The sequence below is a fragment of the Magallana gigas genome, chromosome 6, assembly GCF_963853765.1.
Source record: "Magallana gigas chromosome 6, xbMagGiga1.1, whole genome shotgun sequence".
NCBI classification, from domain to species: Eukaryota; Metazoa; Mollusca; class Bivalvia; order Ostreida; family Ostreidae; genus Magallana; species Magallana gigas.
Genome location: NC_088858.1, coordinates 31,807,571 through 31,823,184, shown reverse-complemented (window position 1 = coordinate 31,823,184; position 15,614 = coordinate 31,807,571). Strand labels below are relative to the sequence as shown.

General features: G+C 32.1%; 1 protein-coding gene across 3 annotated transcripts in view; it reads left to right on the top strand.

Annotated features, from left to right (window-relative positions):
* Positions 1–5,447: 5,447 nt before the first annotated feature.
* LOC105330245 (uncharacterized) overlaps positions 5,448–15,614 on the top strand; it is a 31,605-nt gene continuing 21,438 nt past the window's right edge. Inside the window, exons 1-8 of one of the 3 annotated variants that reach the window (XM_066087830.1) lie at positions 5,448–5,610; positions 5,700–5,725; positions 8,187–8,286; positions 10,568–10,798; positions 11,027–11,101; positions 11,212–11,328; positions 12,010–12,084; positions 15,298–15,399. In XM_066087830.1, the coding sequence (XP_065943902.1) occupies positions 8,194–8,286; positions 10,568–10,798; positions 11,027–11,101; positions 11,212–11,328; positions 12,010–12,084; positions 15,298–15,399 (693 nt within the window). In that variant the 5' untranslated portion in view covers positions 5,448–5,610; positions 5,700–5,725; positions 8,187–8,193. Of the gene's footprint in view, positions 5,726–8,186; positions 8,287–10,567; positions 10,799–11,026; positions 11,102–11,211; positions 11,329–12,009; positions 12,085–15,297; positions 15,400–15,614 lie in introns of all 3 variants that reach the window. The other 2 variants (XM_066087829.1, XM_066087831.1) reach the window with 2 other exon arrangements.

Sequence of the window (15,614 nt, the reverse complement as noted above, 5' to 3'; positions counted from 1 at the left end):
TATGATAGTTTTACCATACTATATACTAGTAAACCATTGATAGCTTTTTTGTACCTACGTAATGCATTATAGCAATTGTCTGTTAACATTTTTAAAAAGTAAAACGATGCCATTGAAAAAAGAAAACGTGTTCATGGTTGTTTAATCGAAGAGGTTACACGAGGATTGGCCTCGTTATCATATCGCAGCCATATGGTATCTGATATCGAGGCTCATCAACTGATTTTCTCCCAATGCAGTAAAATTTGTTCACGAGAACAATCAAATTGGCCGGGAGCACGAGTTCTCTCTGATCAATGCTACGCTTTAACCACACATAATATTTGGTGCACATCAAATGATTGATAAATTGCTCAAATTTCTAAGTAAAGGACGATAAATTAAGTTAACCAAGCGTCCCCATCCTTGGAAGCTTTTCTTATCGAAGACCCCTATGCTTAAAAGGCAAATCAAGTCAAATTCATTGTGACTAGTGGAATGAAGGGCAATTTAAGTATTCGAAATGATCAACAATTGTTTACGTGATTTCTGTTTGATAAAATATTGATTTATATTGAATTCATTTTGTACAGATGTTAGCCAGACGACAAAAATTGCTCCGCTGTTAGAATTTTTATTGCATTACGTAAAAAAAGTAACATCATTTTTTTCTTATTGATATCAAGAAAAGTTTTTTTTTAGACGCACTCCCTAAACCTACAGCTCTTTCGCACATAAAACTACATCTGTTTACACTAAGATTTTACAAATTTTGGAGCAGTTTTGTTATATACATTAATGCATGCTACAATAATGTATGCTTGCGTTTCGCAGATAATAGCATCATTAATTTCCTTAACTCCCTTTCTAAACTGTTTATTAAACATATAAAAATATGTGAATCCTAGTAAGAATTATCTACTATACCATAACTTCAATGCTATGTTAATAAATATTTGGATCAAAAGCAAAATATTCTATTCATAATTATTTTTTGTGATAACCTAGTTTAACATTCTTTTGCAAACTGTCTGACATATTACCCTATTCTTTCACCATCATATGCTGTCGTATAATGTTCTGCCTTGTATACATAGATATTCGTGGTTTCCCCAAGAACTGTGTGTTATAGTATTTGTAGAGATCAAGGACTGTAATATCACATTCATAAAAATCGGGTATTTTTGTTTTACTACCCTTAGACATTGGCCTCTGTGAACTGCCCTTTACGAATTAATCAAACATTTTCGATATGGCGAGGAGCACGATTTGTTGATATTATGTTGGTGAGATTAAAAAAAAATTGGGCCGCAAAAATGCGCATTTAAATGATTTCACACATTACTATTCCTCTTAAAAAATCGTCTGTCATACCGTTCTTTTATCTCGACCTGTCGTACGTCGACAACTAGTTTATGGAATGTCTAACTCTCAAACTCTATCCTACTCCTTCTGTACACTAACTGACGTATTCCTATACTGTACACTTTCTGACGCATTCTTTTATCCGACATATTCTAATTCGCTCTGACACCGTCCGGCATACCGTCCTGTTCTTTACATATGCTGACACACTATCCCATTTGCGTTTGAAGATATTCTCAGAAATATGTAACGTTAAAAGACGTCTGACGTTTCGATAACAACGCTCCGTTCTTTTCTACCTCTTGCATCAAAGCAATAAAAAAATGCCGCTCGTCTCAAGCAAAATATAGACAGATTACGTAGAAACATCACTGGAGTTGTTCAAATCATAATGATTTCAATAAGCAATACAATCAAAATGAAATAGACAGACCAACGACACATTTGCTGTACAACTACCCAAAGTCCATCAACGTCTTGGTAAAATGACACCAACACCGTTGCACGTCATACCGGTATATTTTGTTCTAATGTGACCTTTTGAGTTATCTTTAAATGAGAGGGGATGCACGACTTTTGAGCTTATCTAGTAGTCGTATACGTGTAGGGTAGGCCGAGTGTAAGCCTTTTTTTCGCCCCATTCTAAAGTAAACTTCTAGTACTCATTGGTACATGTACATTGTTAGTATATGTATATACTTGATGAAGTGGTTTTACAGAATACACGTCCCAATGAATATGGAATATACGTGAACATTCTCACGTTATTGCTTAAGGTTATTTGGGAGAAAATAGATGGCGTACGTCCACCCGTATGATGTATGACAGCTATTGACTCTCACAGCCAGCGGTCTGGACGCCAGATTAAGCACAATATTATAGTTCTGTCATTCTTCGTAACCAGAAGTTACAATTATCTCCAAAGAAGATGGGAATGCCTTGTCCCCTTAAAAGCTGTAAATCGATTTTCTAACATGATCGGATCATGAGCGGAGGAAATTCTGATGATAATATTTATCATTTTTGTGTGCATCAAGGTTAACGTCAATAAGCCATAATTTAACGTTTGACTGATCGATATTTGAAAATTAAAAAAGAGAGATTTAAAATACTGGTAAAAAGTTTAAACTTTTCTAAACCATGTATTTCATTGTTTTCGTTGTACATCTCTCTCTCTCTCTCTCTCTCTCTCTCTCTCTCTCTCTCTCTCTCTCTCCATGTGTATTTACTATCTATTTGTACAAATAGTCTCTGTAATACTAAATGTATATAGCCTACCTGCATGAAGTCATACATCATTTGCTGTTAACGTTCCAGAATACGTATAACTGTACTGAGGATTTCAAGCTAGACCACGTCAGATTTTTGAAAATCAGAAATACGAAAGGAAAGGCAACTCCCATTAACTCTAAAGTAATGTACCATTATATACCTTTTACCTCATGTATTTCACCTTACAGCAAATGCAACCCCTGAAAGTATTAATATCTTACTTAATATAAATACGCATTGTATATTTTTTTCATATCATATATTCTTTAAATAAAGTACATACATGTAGATAGCCTTGATTTTGTTTTGAAATAATACTGACCTTCCAAAAGTATTGAAAAAAAAATGGAGAAAAATATCTCCACCAAATTACATGGCATCAGCATTGTTTACAAAACTAGAAAGGAATGTTGTGCGATTAGTAATAAAAAGATTTAACAATGTTAACACTGTTAAAACGGGATCTGACTCGATTCCTGCGAACAAAATTCTATTTACCAGGAACTCGGACAAGGCTGGTTTGGTGCACAATTATAATATATTCATGGACATGGAAGGCTTTAAAGAAAAAAGCTAGGGCATTCAATCATTTAAAGTACAACGATCTTGTTTGAGGTTTTACTTCAATTTATTGAACCAGACGGATTACCGACCAGACTTCCCTTTCTTCTTTTACCTGCGGTCGGCCTGCAGAAATCGTGCATACGACATCTCTTTAATTAATTCCATTGCTCGCATGTATTTATGCATGTTTAATAGCTCTATGGCTTCTTTTGTGCTACACGTTTTTCATTTTTGCTGTTTGTATTAAAATGTTTTTTATACTTTTTTCGAGGTTCAGGTGGTTGAGTCTATTTTTCGGCTGGGATGAAGTTTTGTTGAACGCCTAGTCTTTGTGTTTCAGTCTGAAATCCATGCCAACTGAATTTTTTTTTTTAAATTGTTTTGATCATGTCTAGGTTATTTGTACGAGTAAATATGACAATGAATGATATTTCACATCATTTTGCAGTTTAATTCTTACAAGCATAAACGAGCTCCTAAATTCCAGAATTTCATATTTCATTTTTTAGGAAATCTGTGTTTTATATAATCCTTTCTTGTCAATTTTCAGTGGGAGGAATGTTTCCAAATAAAAAAAAGATCTAATTTGGCAATGAATAACTAGGGTCGTGTATATAAAACTATATGCGAGCGTCGGATAAACGTCTTTATGTTATGGAAAAAAATTGTGTTGGTAAATTAGAACATGATATGCATGGTTTCTTGCTGAAAGAAAAAAAACAGTGGTAGCTTAGTGTTCGAACCGATCGAAACACAATTCATCATTCTTCGTATTACATTAAAGATTTAGCAGAATAGTGATTTTATTTACCGATTGGATATTGACGCTTATTGTTTTTGTACAGTGGGTTTGTTTTTGACATCTCTATAACAGGGTCAAGAGAACAATTCAACATTTTCACATGCTGAAAAATTGCATGATTAAGCTAGACATGATCAGGTTGTGAATCGGTTTTGTTATATTAAGTTGTACATATCGAAACAGTTAAGGGCTGAAATAGGGAAGAATATAGTCACTTTAGAAGAATAACGAAATCAATATATACGTAACACTGTGCCGGATAATTATGCCAGTGCCAAGGTGGCATTTTTGCACCCGCTTAAGATACAGTTTCGGAAAAAACCATGTATACCAAATGATAGACCATTGTCTAGAGAGTATATAACCACTTTTGTTTTTAGTGTGTTTCACCTGACAGGTGAGATATTTACCTTTGAAAATTAATATCCCATCGGAAAATGATAATTCCCATAGGAGAATTGACTCTCCTACAGGAAATATTGACAATCCTATAGGATTTTTTAAAAGTCCCGTAGGAATTATATTTCCTATAGGAGAATGGTAATTCCTGTAGGAATTTGATTCAGACATGTAGTTTTCCTATAGGATATTAAGTTTTCCTATCGGATTTCATCAAATCCTATCGGAATTGAAATTCCTATAGGAAGTTCTTGTATTCCGATAGGAAATTTCAAATTACCTATAGGAATGTTGATTTTCCTATGGGAAAAATTATTTTCCTATAGGAATTTATTTTTGAAAGGTAAATATCTTACCTGACAGGTGAGATACAGTGATAACAAAGGTGGTTGTTAACTCTTTAAGCAATGGTCTATCATATGCCATATTTGAATTGTTCGATACATGCAGCTTAAGCGGGTGCAAAAATGCCACCTTGGCACTGGCATAATTATCCGGCACAGTGTTACGTGTATTATCAAAAGAATAAAAACAATGGTCATTTATGTGAAGGTATCTCCCATAGCAATGTACGCTTTAGCATTAAATATCTGATCTCGCTTCATCTTACTAGGAGTGTTATAGACTATCTATATTTCAAACCATGTTGGCAAAAACTGTTTTGAAGAACTTTTTGTTTATCAGAACAAAAAGTTTAGTGCATTTTTTTTAAAATGACTTCGAAGATAACATATTGGTCTATCGCTTTTGTATTACCTTAAGCTCTGAGAAAAAAGACATATTTCAAACAATATTCTAAAGACCCTTCATTGCAGTTTAAAAAGCAATTTAAAACATATATTTTCCCCTCTATGCACAAACTTGAGTCTTGTTGAGGAATCAATATTTGATTGAATAGGACGACATTAGTTCTTTGCAGGAGTTCAATGGTGGGCGCAGTTTATTTAGCACGTATTATACAGACCCTGGATTTAAACTTCCTGGTTCTCTCCAAAGTTTAACCAGACGGAACTTTCACGAGAAGAACAGATCTTTAACTTTATAAAAAAAATATGTTGTTTTAAATCGCTTGTAAAAGAAAATGTTTTCTGATATTTTTGTTTTGATACTTGAAAGTGTACATTGATTGTCAAACACTGTGATTTTCTGTTTAAAAAATGAGATTGAAAAACAAACACCCCTTACAATTGATTTACTTTTGCCGCTTCACTGCATGATGTTGACAACGGGTATATGAACGAGCATTCATATATGCCATTTTAAATGTAACGGCATTTAGGCTTAGTTTACGGTTAATCATAACATGTTTTCATTTCAGAACCTTGGTTGAGGAGATCAGTGTTGGTAAGTCGACAATTTTTGCAGTGATTAACAGACCAAATGTATTTATTTCAGAAATATTCCGATTTGATATTTAGCAACATTTCGAAAGTAGAGTTATAATGTTTAACTTTTAAAAATTATAAATACACGCCATTGATGTTTGATCTTCCCATGCAAGAATGTTCTTTGAAACAGTTCTAAGCATATTTTGTTTCAGGGGGTGAGGGAATAAGATGGGATGAAAGTTCAAGGCTTAATTGGGTACATTTCTTTAATAACGTAAATTTGATCAATTGAAATTTACCGTATATGGGGGTTGGATCTGAACCCCTGAACTAAACCTCCTAGATTCGTGCGTGTTTACAGTTAAGAGCTTTATTATCCATATGAAACAATTTATTATAATGAACGTGTTAGCAGCTTACTCACTTGGTACAAGCGATACAATTTGTGCATATTTCAATATGAATTTCAATGAATTGATGGCAGAATTTTGCACGTGATTGAAAACTTTAGCTGTATTTTTTAAATTGAATCATTATGTAATGCACTTTAATGCATTACATAAGGCGTTTCATATAGTAAATGAAATATAAGAAGACTCGAAATACTTTATTTAAACTATAACTGTCAGAAAATCCTTTCTCTATTCAGTAAATAGATTTTTCACTTTAGGTTCAAAAAGGATTATATTTGTTTTTACGAACATGAGCTTTCATGTGCATTTATACTAAAAAAGATCGATATCCCTGTATCATGCAGGATATCTTATCTTCAATTATACTCGTCGTCAATGATCTTTTTTTTGGCATGAAATTTTAAATCATATTTTACGGCCGTAGCGTAATTGCGGCAAATGAGGCAATGCAAATGCCTCACTTTTGAAAGAACAACATCATTTTGAATCTGTTTTTAAATTATGTTATGTTTGGAAGCCCTGAAATCATCACATTTAGTTACCAAAAAAAACAAACATATTTTGTCTAAAAATTAACCCTCCCCCCCCCCCCCCCGATTCTCATATCTATACACTAAGTCGTTTAGCTACCAAGCTTCTCATACTTTTTGCGGTGTTCCTAACGGATTAACTACCCGAAAAAACGAATCTTCAAGCAGAATATTGAAATCCTATTTGTGTAATTGAGGCTGGTGCAAAACCTACACAAAGCAATCTGCAATTGATGAGTGCCCACAAAAACATTATGGAAACCTTTTGCAATAAACATGGATTCCTTAATAACTTAATAATTAGTAAGAACCTTAATAGCATCCTAAGGAAGAATCTCCTATTGTTTACACGAACGAAAGAATGTCAGACCTTTTAAACGTCTAAAGAACTTAAAGGACATAGTATTTAACGAAAGCACGAGATTAGAACAAGACAATGGTGGCTTTAAAACTTGTTCCGGTGTCAGACGCCTTTGTGCAAGATATGCTAGCCCCATAACGGTTCCCAAATACAAAATATATGGTAACACGTCATGTCGCAAAGACAACAGTATTCATATCTTTTTTCCTGTGAACAATAATCTTACACTGCAAAACATAATTTGCCTTGGGTGCGCTATGGCCTTGTTTTTGTCATTGAATTCAATTAAATTGTTACGTGGTCTTGCAACGAATAGAGTTTTTAAAAAAAATTCAACAAAATACGATACAACACATTAAAACAAATACAAGTGATTAATTTATACTGTTCTATAATATCAATTGGTAATGGTGAAGGAAACATTAAATTTAAAGTCAATTTTGTGGTCTGATCTTCGACTCACTATTCTAAACACTGTCCAATAAACATCCTCTAAGGCTGCAGGTGATATCAATTGTGTGTGCAAACACGACCCATGGTATGTTGTTGTTTATATGCAGGTTGCTGTATAGAAATAATTATATTGAAATAAAACTATATAAGATATAACAATTGCTATAAATTATTTAAGTTTGCTATGATTAACTTGCAAATGATAAAAATATTATTTAAAGGAGAGTTTTAGCAAAATACAATCAATGTATGTAAATACAAGTCACGAGCTATGCTCACATTAATTTTTTTAATAGATTTTTAGCGTCGTTTCTTGCTTCTAACCCAATAGCTGACATTGAAAATTTAGTTACACATTTAGAATACCTGGGTAAAGCATTGTTAAGATTGAAACAAAAAATAGGATTAAATTTCTTAAGTTTCTTAGCTTTGGACCATGCCCCTTTCACGTTTTGTAAAAACAGCCGGCATATATCTTAATTTAAAACATTTTAATTCCACTCAAGGTTTAAATAATTATATTTTTTTCAAATGTTATAGATTGATTTTAATATCTTTTTGGAAAATAGATTTTAATTTAGATTGTGGAAAAATCACGGGACAGTATTTTTTTTTATCCACAATAAAGTTAATAATAATATAGAAGTTGTAATTGAAAATACTAATAATTGATTTATGATTTATTCAAGTTTCATGGTTTTTTTGTTTTGTTTCATACAGGACAAAGATGTTGGATGTAATAAAAGGCACCCCTAGATACAAGAAAAGCAAGTACCCTCTGGCAGTCAATCTTGCTGTACTGGGAATGATTTTTCTTAGAGTAAGTAATATTTTGTAATCTAATCAAATATAATGACTTCTTAATAACTAATTAACGTCATTAATATACTAGCTATTGAATGCATTTGAGAAAGTATATAACTAACACGTGTGATTATATGATTAATTAATTTTTATCTCTATAATTGGCTGATATCCAACAATATAGAAAACATGAAATGTTTTATTATATGATTATTTAATTACTATAGTATAGCTCTCTGAATGGCTTTTATCCAACTATCTAAAAAAAACAGAACGTTATTATAAAATTCACCTGCACATGACCCACGAGGTCAATATAACATTTGATTTTTTTTCTACATTGGACTAAAAATAGATCTTCCAATAAAATATCGCGTTTCTCAATTTTTTTTTTTTGGTTATGGCTTCGCTTGATAATATTTAATTTAATATATGTCTGTTTCAATTCGTCACTGGATCATATAATAAGATATTTATTGCCCTTTTTTATCAATACGATAACTTAGCTACCCTCGAAGTACAATATTCACCTCGCCTGCGGCTCGGTGAATATTGTACTTCTCGGGTACCAAAATCAGTGTATTGACCTAAAAACAACACTAATATAATATTATCATTTGATTGAATTTTTCTTCAAGTTAACTCTCTGATTGGCCCATATATCCAACTATCTAAAAAAAAACCTAGAACGTTTTATTCACCTGCACCTGCCTCCGGCTCGGTGAATATTGTACTTTTCGGGTAGCTCAATCATCGTATTGACCCCAAAAACAGCAATAATTGTATAATACTCACTAGAACGTGATCTAGGACGTTAATATAATATTTAATTGGTATTACAGTGGACTAAAAATAGACCGGAAATTTCCAAAATGCTACGATTGGTTATCATTATTATTCATTCATTATCACCCGATGAAATATGGCGTTCCACAACGGCTTCAATTAAAACGAGATGAAGTTTTCATCGCTTGATAACATTTAATTTGAAATGTCTATATCAATTCGCTTGATCATATCATAAAAAAAATATTGCTGATTATTTTTTTATCAATACGATGGTTTTTGTAAAAATTGTTTATTGTAGTTTAAAACAATTACAGAAATATTTCATTAAAGCAGTAAATGCAAACACCTGGGCCCGATTAGACCTATAAATTACATTTTACAAGGAAATATACTGATATATTTTGTAATTATTGGTTTTTCAATTCAATAACGGTTTCTGCACATGCCAGTACACTGTACGTTGTGTATGCTAAGTACATAAAAAAGTTTAACAGATTTTTCTAGGAATTTTGATAAAAGAGGATTAAAGCAGTAAATGCATGTGCAGAAACCGTTATTGAATTGAAAAACCAATAATTACAAAACATATCAGTATATTTCCTTGTATAATGTAAGAAATTAACATAACTTTTGCGACGATGCAAGAAAAAAGTTATTTCTATGTACATGTAATATATACCACCACTAAGAATTTTCCTCTATTTAATAAAAACTAAATTACCACCATAACAATTTAAATTATTTCATCTGAGCATGAATATTCTTAATTTCATGAATCTTTTCTTCGAAACAACATTCAAGTGGTGGTTGATGCGATGAATGGCAACGTTTGTTCTATTGCGTTTAATACAAATGTTTACACGTGTCTTTTTTTTTGCACTCTGTGAATTGTTTCGTTTAAATCATTTAAATTTTCATTATTGCTGGAATTTTTTTCTACTAGACAGACATATTTTTGTTTATAGCCGCTTACAATATTTGGTCGCTCTCTGACGCTTTGCCGACATTAAAAGCATGAGAGAGAGAGAGAGAGAGAGAGAGAGAGAGAGAGAGAGAGAGATTTTCAGTCTCTTTACTACACAATATGCATAAAGACACATCAAAAGAGCCCGGCTTTCAGTACTATACAGTACTTTGATTATTCGTGGGGGGTCAATGTTCGTGGGTAGCCATCATATTTATGGTTTGTGGTGATAAATTTCGTTGGTGGCAAGTCTGAGATCATTTTGATAAGTATTATTCAAATGTTTGTACTTGTATATACTTTCTTGGGAATGTAAATTCGAAGGCAATGGTTGCCCACTAAAAGTCACCAAGATTGGTCCCCCACTAACAAAATAAAGCGATTGATCATTGCAGGAAAAACCTTTTGCCAACTGTAATTTTTTTGTTTGCTTTTCTTTTTTGACAGATTTATATTCACATAAAAGAAAGATTGATGCATAAAATTAATTTGTTTGATTGAACGAAATCGATTAAAATTTGATTAACTTACAATGTTTTTTCAGTGCGTATCAGTGGCGTATTTTGTGATGGGTCTGGTTTGGAAGCTCCACACGGGAGTAATCGATGAAAGTTGGATCAGCATCCTTAACAGGCTGTGGATCGGAAACCTTAGACTTGGGTCTACTGTCAATGGACTGGTGTTGACCTCGATATGTCTATTTCCTTTTTATATCATCAGTGGGTGCATTGGTTTGCTAGGAATTTTCTGCAGGAAGAGCTTATTTGTTGCATTGGTATAAACTTTATTTCTTGTCTGTCTGTCCGTCTCTCTAAGTTTTTTAAAGCACGTTCTTTAAAAAAGAAAAATTCAACACGTATTTTAACCTCAGATTGACTGACTATGAATTTGTATCAAATATCTTTTATCTATTGAATCACTGGCGCTAATTGTTGAATTGATTAACTGTGAATTAAATTATCATTGAATTGATTGTCTAAAATGTTTACGACATTTTTTCCAGTACCTGACTTCCTTGACGTGTTTTGTACTGGTGGATGTTATTTTCTTCTCGATGTTTATTGTCCTCTGTGATGGTGTAAGTACAACGAGAGAGAGAGAGAGAGAGAGAGAGAGAGAGAGAGAGATTGTCTATTTATGAAACCATTTGTTTAATATAATTCTAGTATAAGATTTTATTATTCATAGATTGGGGGTTCTCTTGCGCTGGACTTTCAGAATATTTATCTGCAGTTGACACAAACATATCAATGGAGTCCAGATTTAAAAAACACTTTTCAGGAATGGAATGCAATGTTTTCAACGGTAAATATTTCACTGAATGAACTTGTCATACACTGTATATTTTCGATAATGGATAGGATTTAATACAAATTATACATGATGAAAAAGAAAGACAAGTCCAAGTGAGCTATAACTATTAATTTACAACAATACCTTTAAAAGCAATATTTGATCATGTTTAGTGTATTTTCTATTGTTTGAATTATTTTGAAAATATAGTTATGCACTGATAGGCAACTTGTACTTTTTAAGCATCGAACAAAAAGCAAGGTTGCATAAAAGATATGCAAAATACTTATCAATACAGCCTCAAGCTGCAACGTTTGAGGTATTCTCTAATTTAATTAGTGAATAACAATATCATGTGTATAGGTATTCTTTTTTTATATTTAAAAACAATACGGTCAGAGTTGTAAAAATCAATTGAATAAAAAGGTATAATACCAAGTATTTCTATGAAATCTAATTCAGTATCAGTTATAGTATGCGCAGGTACCTACATGTACGTATAACTTAGAATTATTACTAAGAATTCTATCTGACTGTTTGTAATCTATTCCATATTTTAAAACCGGTTACAACCAGTCTTACTAAAAAAAATAACCACTGAAACCATTGTCAATACTAGTATTTGATTTGATTTAATAATGGTTGTTAATTGTACAGAAGACGTAAATGTGCTTTATAATTTTTTCCATTAAGCTTGGCTGTTGTGGTATAACGGATAGATACGTTACTCCAATCTATTATCACATGAACGAATGTTTTTACAACGGAGTGAGTATACGAGTGACTTATATGTTAAACATTATAATGAATGTTATCTTTTGTTAAATTGGGTCCAGTAGACAGACATCTGAACGTAATCTATTTTTAATGATTTATAGCTTAAATTATTAGCTTTCGTTGGCATGGATGTTGGCACTATATGTTCAAAACTTGTGGGGGGGGGACCACAGAAAACCCTCATATTGAGTAGGCGACTACTACATGTATGTCCTCTCATATTCATGTACAACCACTGTGAATTGAAATCTGCATATTCGATTCTGTAGAGAGAACAAAATCAAACAGAGAACGGCGCACTAATTTCAAAACATAAATATATACATTTGGAGGTGCTTACTAGTAATCAATTTCGTCATTTTTATATAATATTGGATTGGAAACCGGGGTCCCTTAATCTCGTTACTAAGAATAGATTAACTGCTTAAAAACCTTTTTTCAACAAGTGTAATATAGTTGAATTTTACCCGTTTTTACCCGATAAGTAATTATTGTAAAGATGACTAAAAACCTACCTTGGAGTTAATTATCTCGTTATTACGAGAAAAGATCTCATTTTTTCGAGAAAAGATCTATTTAAAATGGCGCATTTCATTTTTCTTTTCTCTATTTGTAAAGTGTATGAACTACTGCAATGTCGATTATTATACACATTTTTAGCATAATCGTCGTTTAAGGTAGTACGAAACACACCTGAAATTATTTATTTGAAATATTTTCTGAAATACACTAAATAATGACAAAATAATAATAATAAATATGATGTAAGAATTAATTTCAGTCAATTATCTTAAGAACAAATATAATATAAATCATACCAATCAATCAATCAAGGCCAAATAAATTTAGGATATTATAACGGCCCGGTTTGTACCGTATGGGGTATTTTCTGTACCGGGCGATTACTAGGGAATTAGCTCAACACTCGCTGTATTTTCCACATTTATTCCAGTTAATAACACAATTATACAAACAGTTCCTCTCCACTCCGTACACATTAAAAAGGGGAAACTCGCTTATAAATAATTCTAACTTAATGTTAACCTACATATGATAGTGAGGGAAAACGTAACGGATTAGACGGACGACTTGTACCTTGACTCTTAACCTCTAACTATTGAACTCTAACGCTCTACTCTCTTCAACTAACTTACAATCATCTCTAAAACATATAATAATATTTTACTGGCGTGGCCATCTAAATAATTGACATGTATAAATCATCCAATCAGAGAATATTTCTTTATCCCTAAACCGACCATCTCCCAGGTAAACGCCCATTTATTCACCTGCGTTAATCCGCTAATTGTTATGTAATTGCATTAACTCTATTAGTGTCAAACACACATTTCTTAGCTGAAACCATTGTCCTTCAATCCTGCCCTTCTATAATAAGTATATTTCCTAAAGCTACACTTGATTACTTTGATGTCTTATATCTTTGTTACAGTTAAGACGTTTGATAAACATTAATTTACATTCTATCACATCACAGTCAGGAGGAATTTCACGATAATTAAGAAGAGTAAATAACGTTAATTTACTAACAAGCTAAACTATAGAAAATTTTCATGTTTATGGGATTTTAGAGATTATAATATATAAGTTGAAAACTCTTTCCACGTATTCATAAAAGATAAAATGTCAATTCCGATCATTTTATGTCGAAATTAATGAATAATGATCGTTGTTATTTTAAAATTAATCAAAATAAAATCAACGCTTCTGGAAAGAAAAAAGATAGACTGAAAGTGTGATCCAGTCGACCAGAACGTCTTTTCAGAAACGCAACATTTCATATAAATCTTTTTCGTATGACGAGATCTTTTGTCGTAGTTAGGAGATAATTAACTCGTAATAACGAGATCTTTTCTCGTAATTACGAGATAAAAATATTCTTTTATGTGACCCTATTCGTCTTTCGTACAAAATGGAACAATTTTATTTCATAAAACTGAAGTAAGGTATAATAATGTATTCTCCCTGGCTTCCGGTAATCCCAGCCAATTTAAAGAAAAAGATCTCGCGAGATCTTCCTTCTTCCGTTTGGCTTCGATACATAGCAAACGATATTTTTTCTGCTCCTATTTCGATCACCTGTAATCCTTCGGATTTGTACTTTGTTCTCAAGATATTTGTCACATATCGTGTGGAAAATTGTTTTTAGGCCATGAGTAATCCTGATGGTAGCCCCGAAAGGGCAAGTTTAGGCCAAGATGGCATTTCTGTCGAGACAGATAAAACATGCGGCCATGATGGCGAACCCAGAAAATCGTGGGGTGATAACATTATACCAAAGAAAACTAAGAGCAAAGACTCTATACAATTCTATACCGCGACAAATTTACACAGAAGTAAACCTTTTACGATGTACATTAATTTGAAAACGAATACATGATGTATGCGTAAAACGGGAAAGTTAAATGGGGGTGACCACTCCTTCCCAGTTTTTTAAAAACAGGTTTTTTTATCTGAATTTCTGTTTTAGGACAGTGATAGAAATTATGATGATATTTGATTTAAAGAACGAAATTTTGGTCCCGACGCACCTAAATACCAATTATATCAAAGGTCATTAAGATATGCAATTATTGAAACTAGACTCTATTATAAATATTAATAAAATGTATGCAATATATTGAATGAAATAAAGAATCATTAAAACTCCCAGTTTTCCATAAATAAACAATTGTCTAAGGAGAATTCTTAAAAAGTCATTTCTTCCTTATAACAAAGAATCACTGTTCACTTGTCACTTATGTCTCACCAACACTAAAATAGCAAAAAGATTTATCATATCTAGCTCAGTTCAAGTGAAAAAGAAGTAATAGAAATGATTTTGAATAAAATAAATGAACACACACACACACACACACACACACACACATATATATATATATATATATATATATATATATATATATATATATATATATATATATATATATACTCCATTTTAACAATGAGGGTTTTTTTTGTTCAATGTCTGTCACAATGTGTAAACTATTTCACATGATCTTACGATTCGCAAATTGTCTTATATCTGAAGTCAATTAATTTCAATAATTGTTATAGCATAAAACGAAAATCTTAAACAACTACCAATATTGAATTTAATTATAATCTGATATATTAATATATATCATTCTAGTTATTTTCATTTTTATCTGACATAAATTTTAATGATCTTTTTCATTAATGTAGGTCAACCGGAACGGTGAAATATGTTGGGGGAAGTTTGCTACAGTCATGAGATCGTATTTAACAACATTTGCCTGCTTTACTGCTATCTGTTTAGTTATTGAGGTATGCGTATGGTTAATGATTAGAAGTCGTTTTAGTCGTACTCTTTTTAGATATTAGAGTATCTGTTGAGTAAGAGACGGTGTATGATAATGGTTTTCGGTGTTTTTTTCATACTTTGCAAACTTTTAAAACTTAACGCTATTGTTAAGTTAGTGTTACATATGATGTACAACATAGAGTAGGAACACAAAGCTTGGGGTTATGTGGGAAGTTGA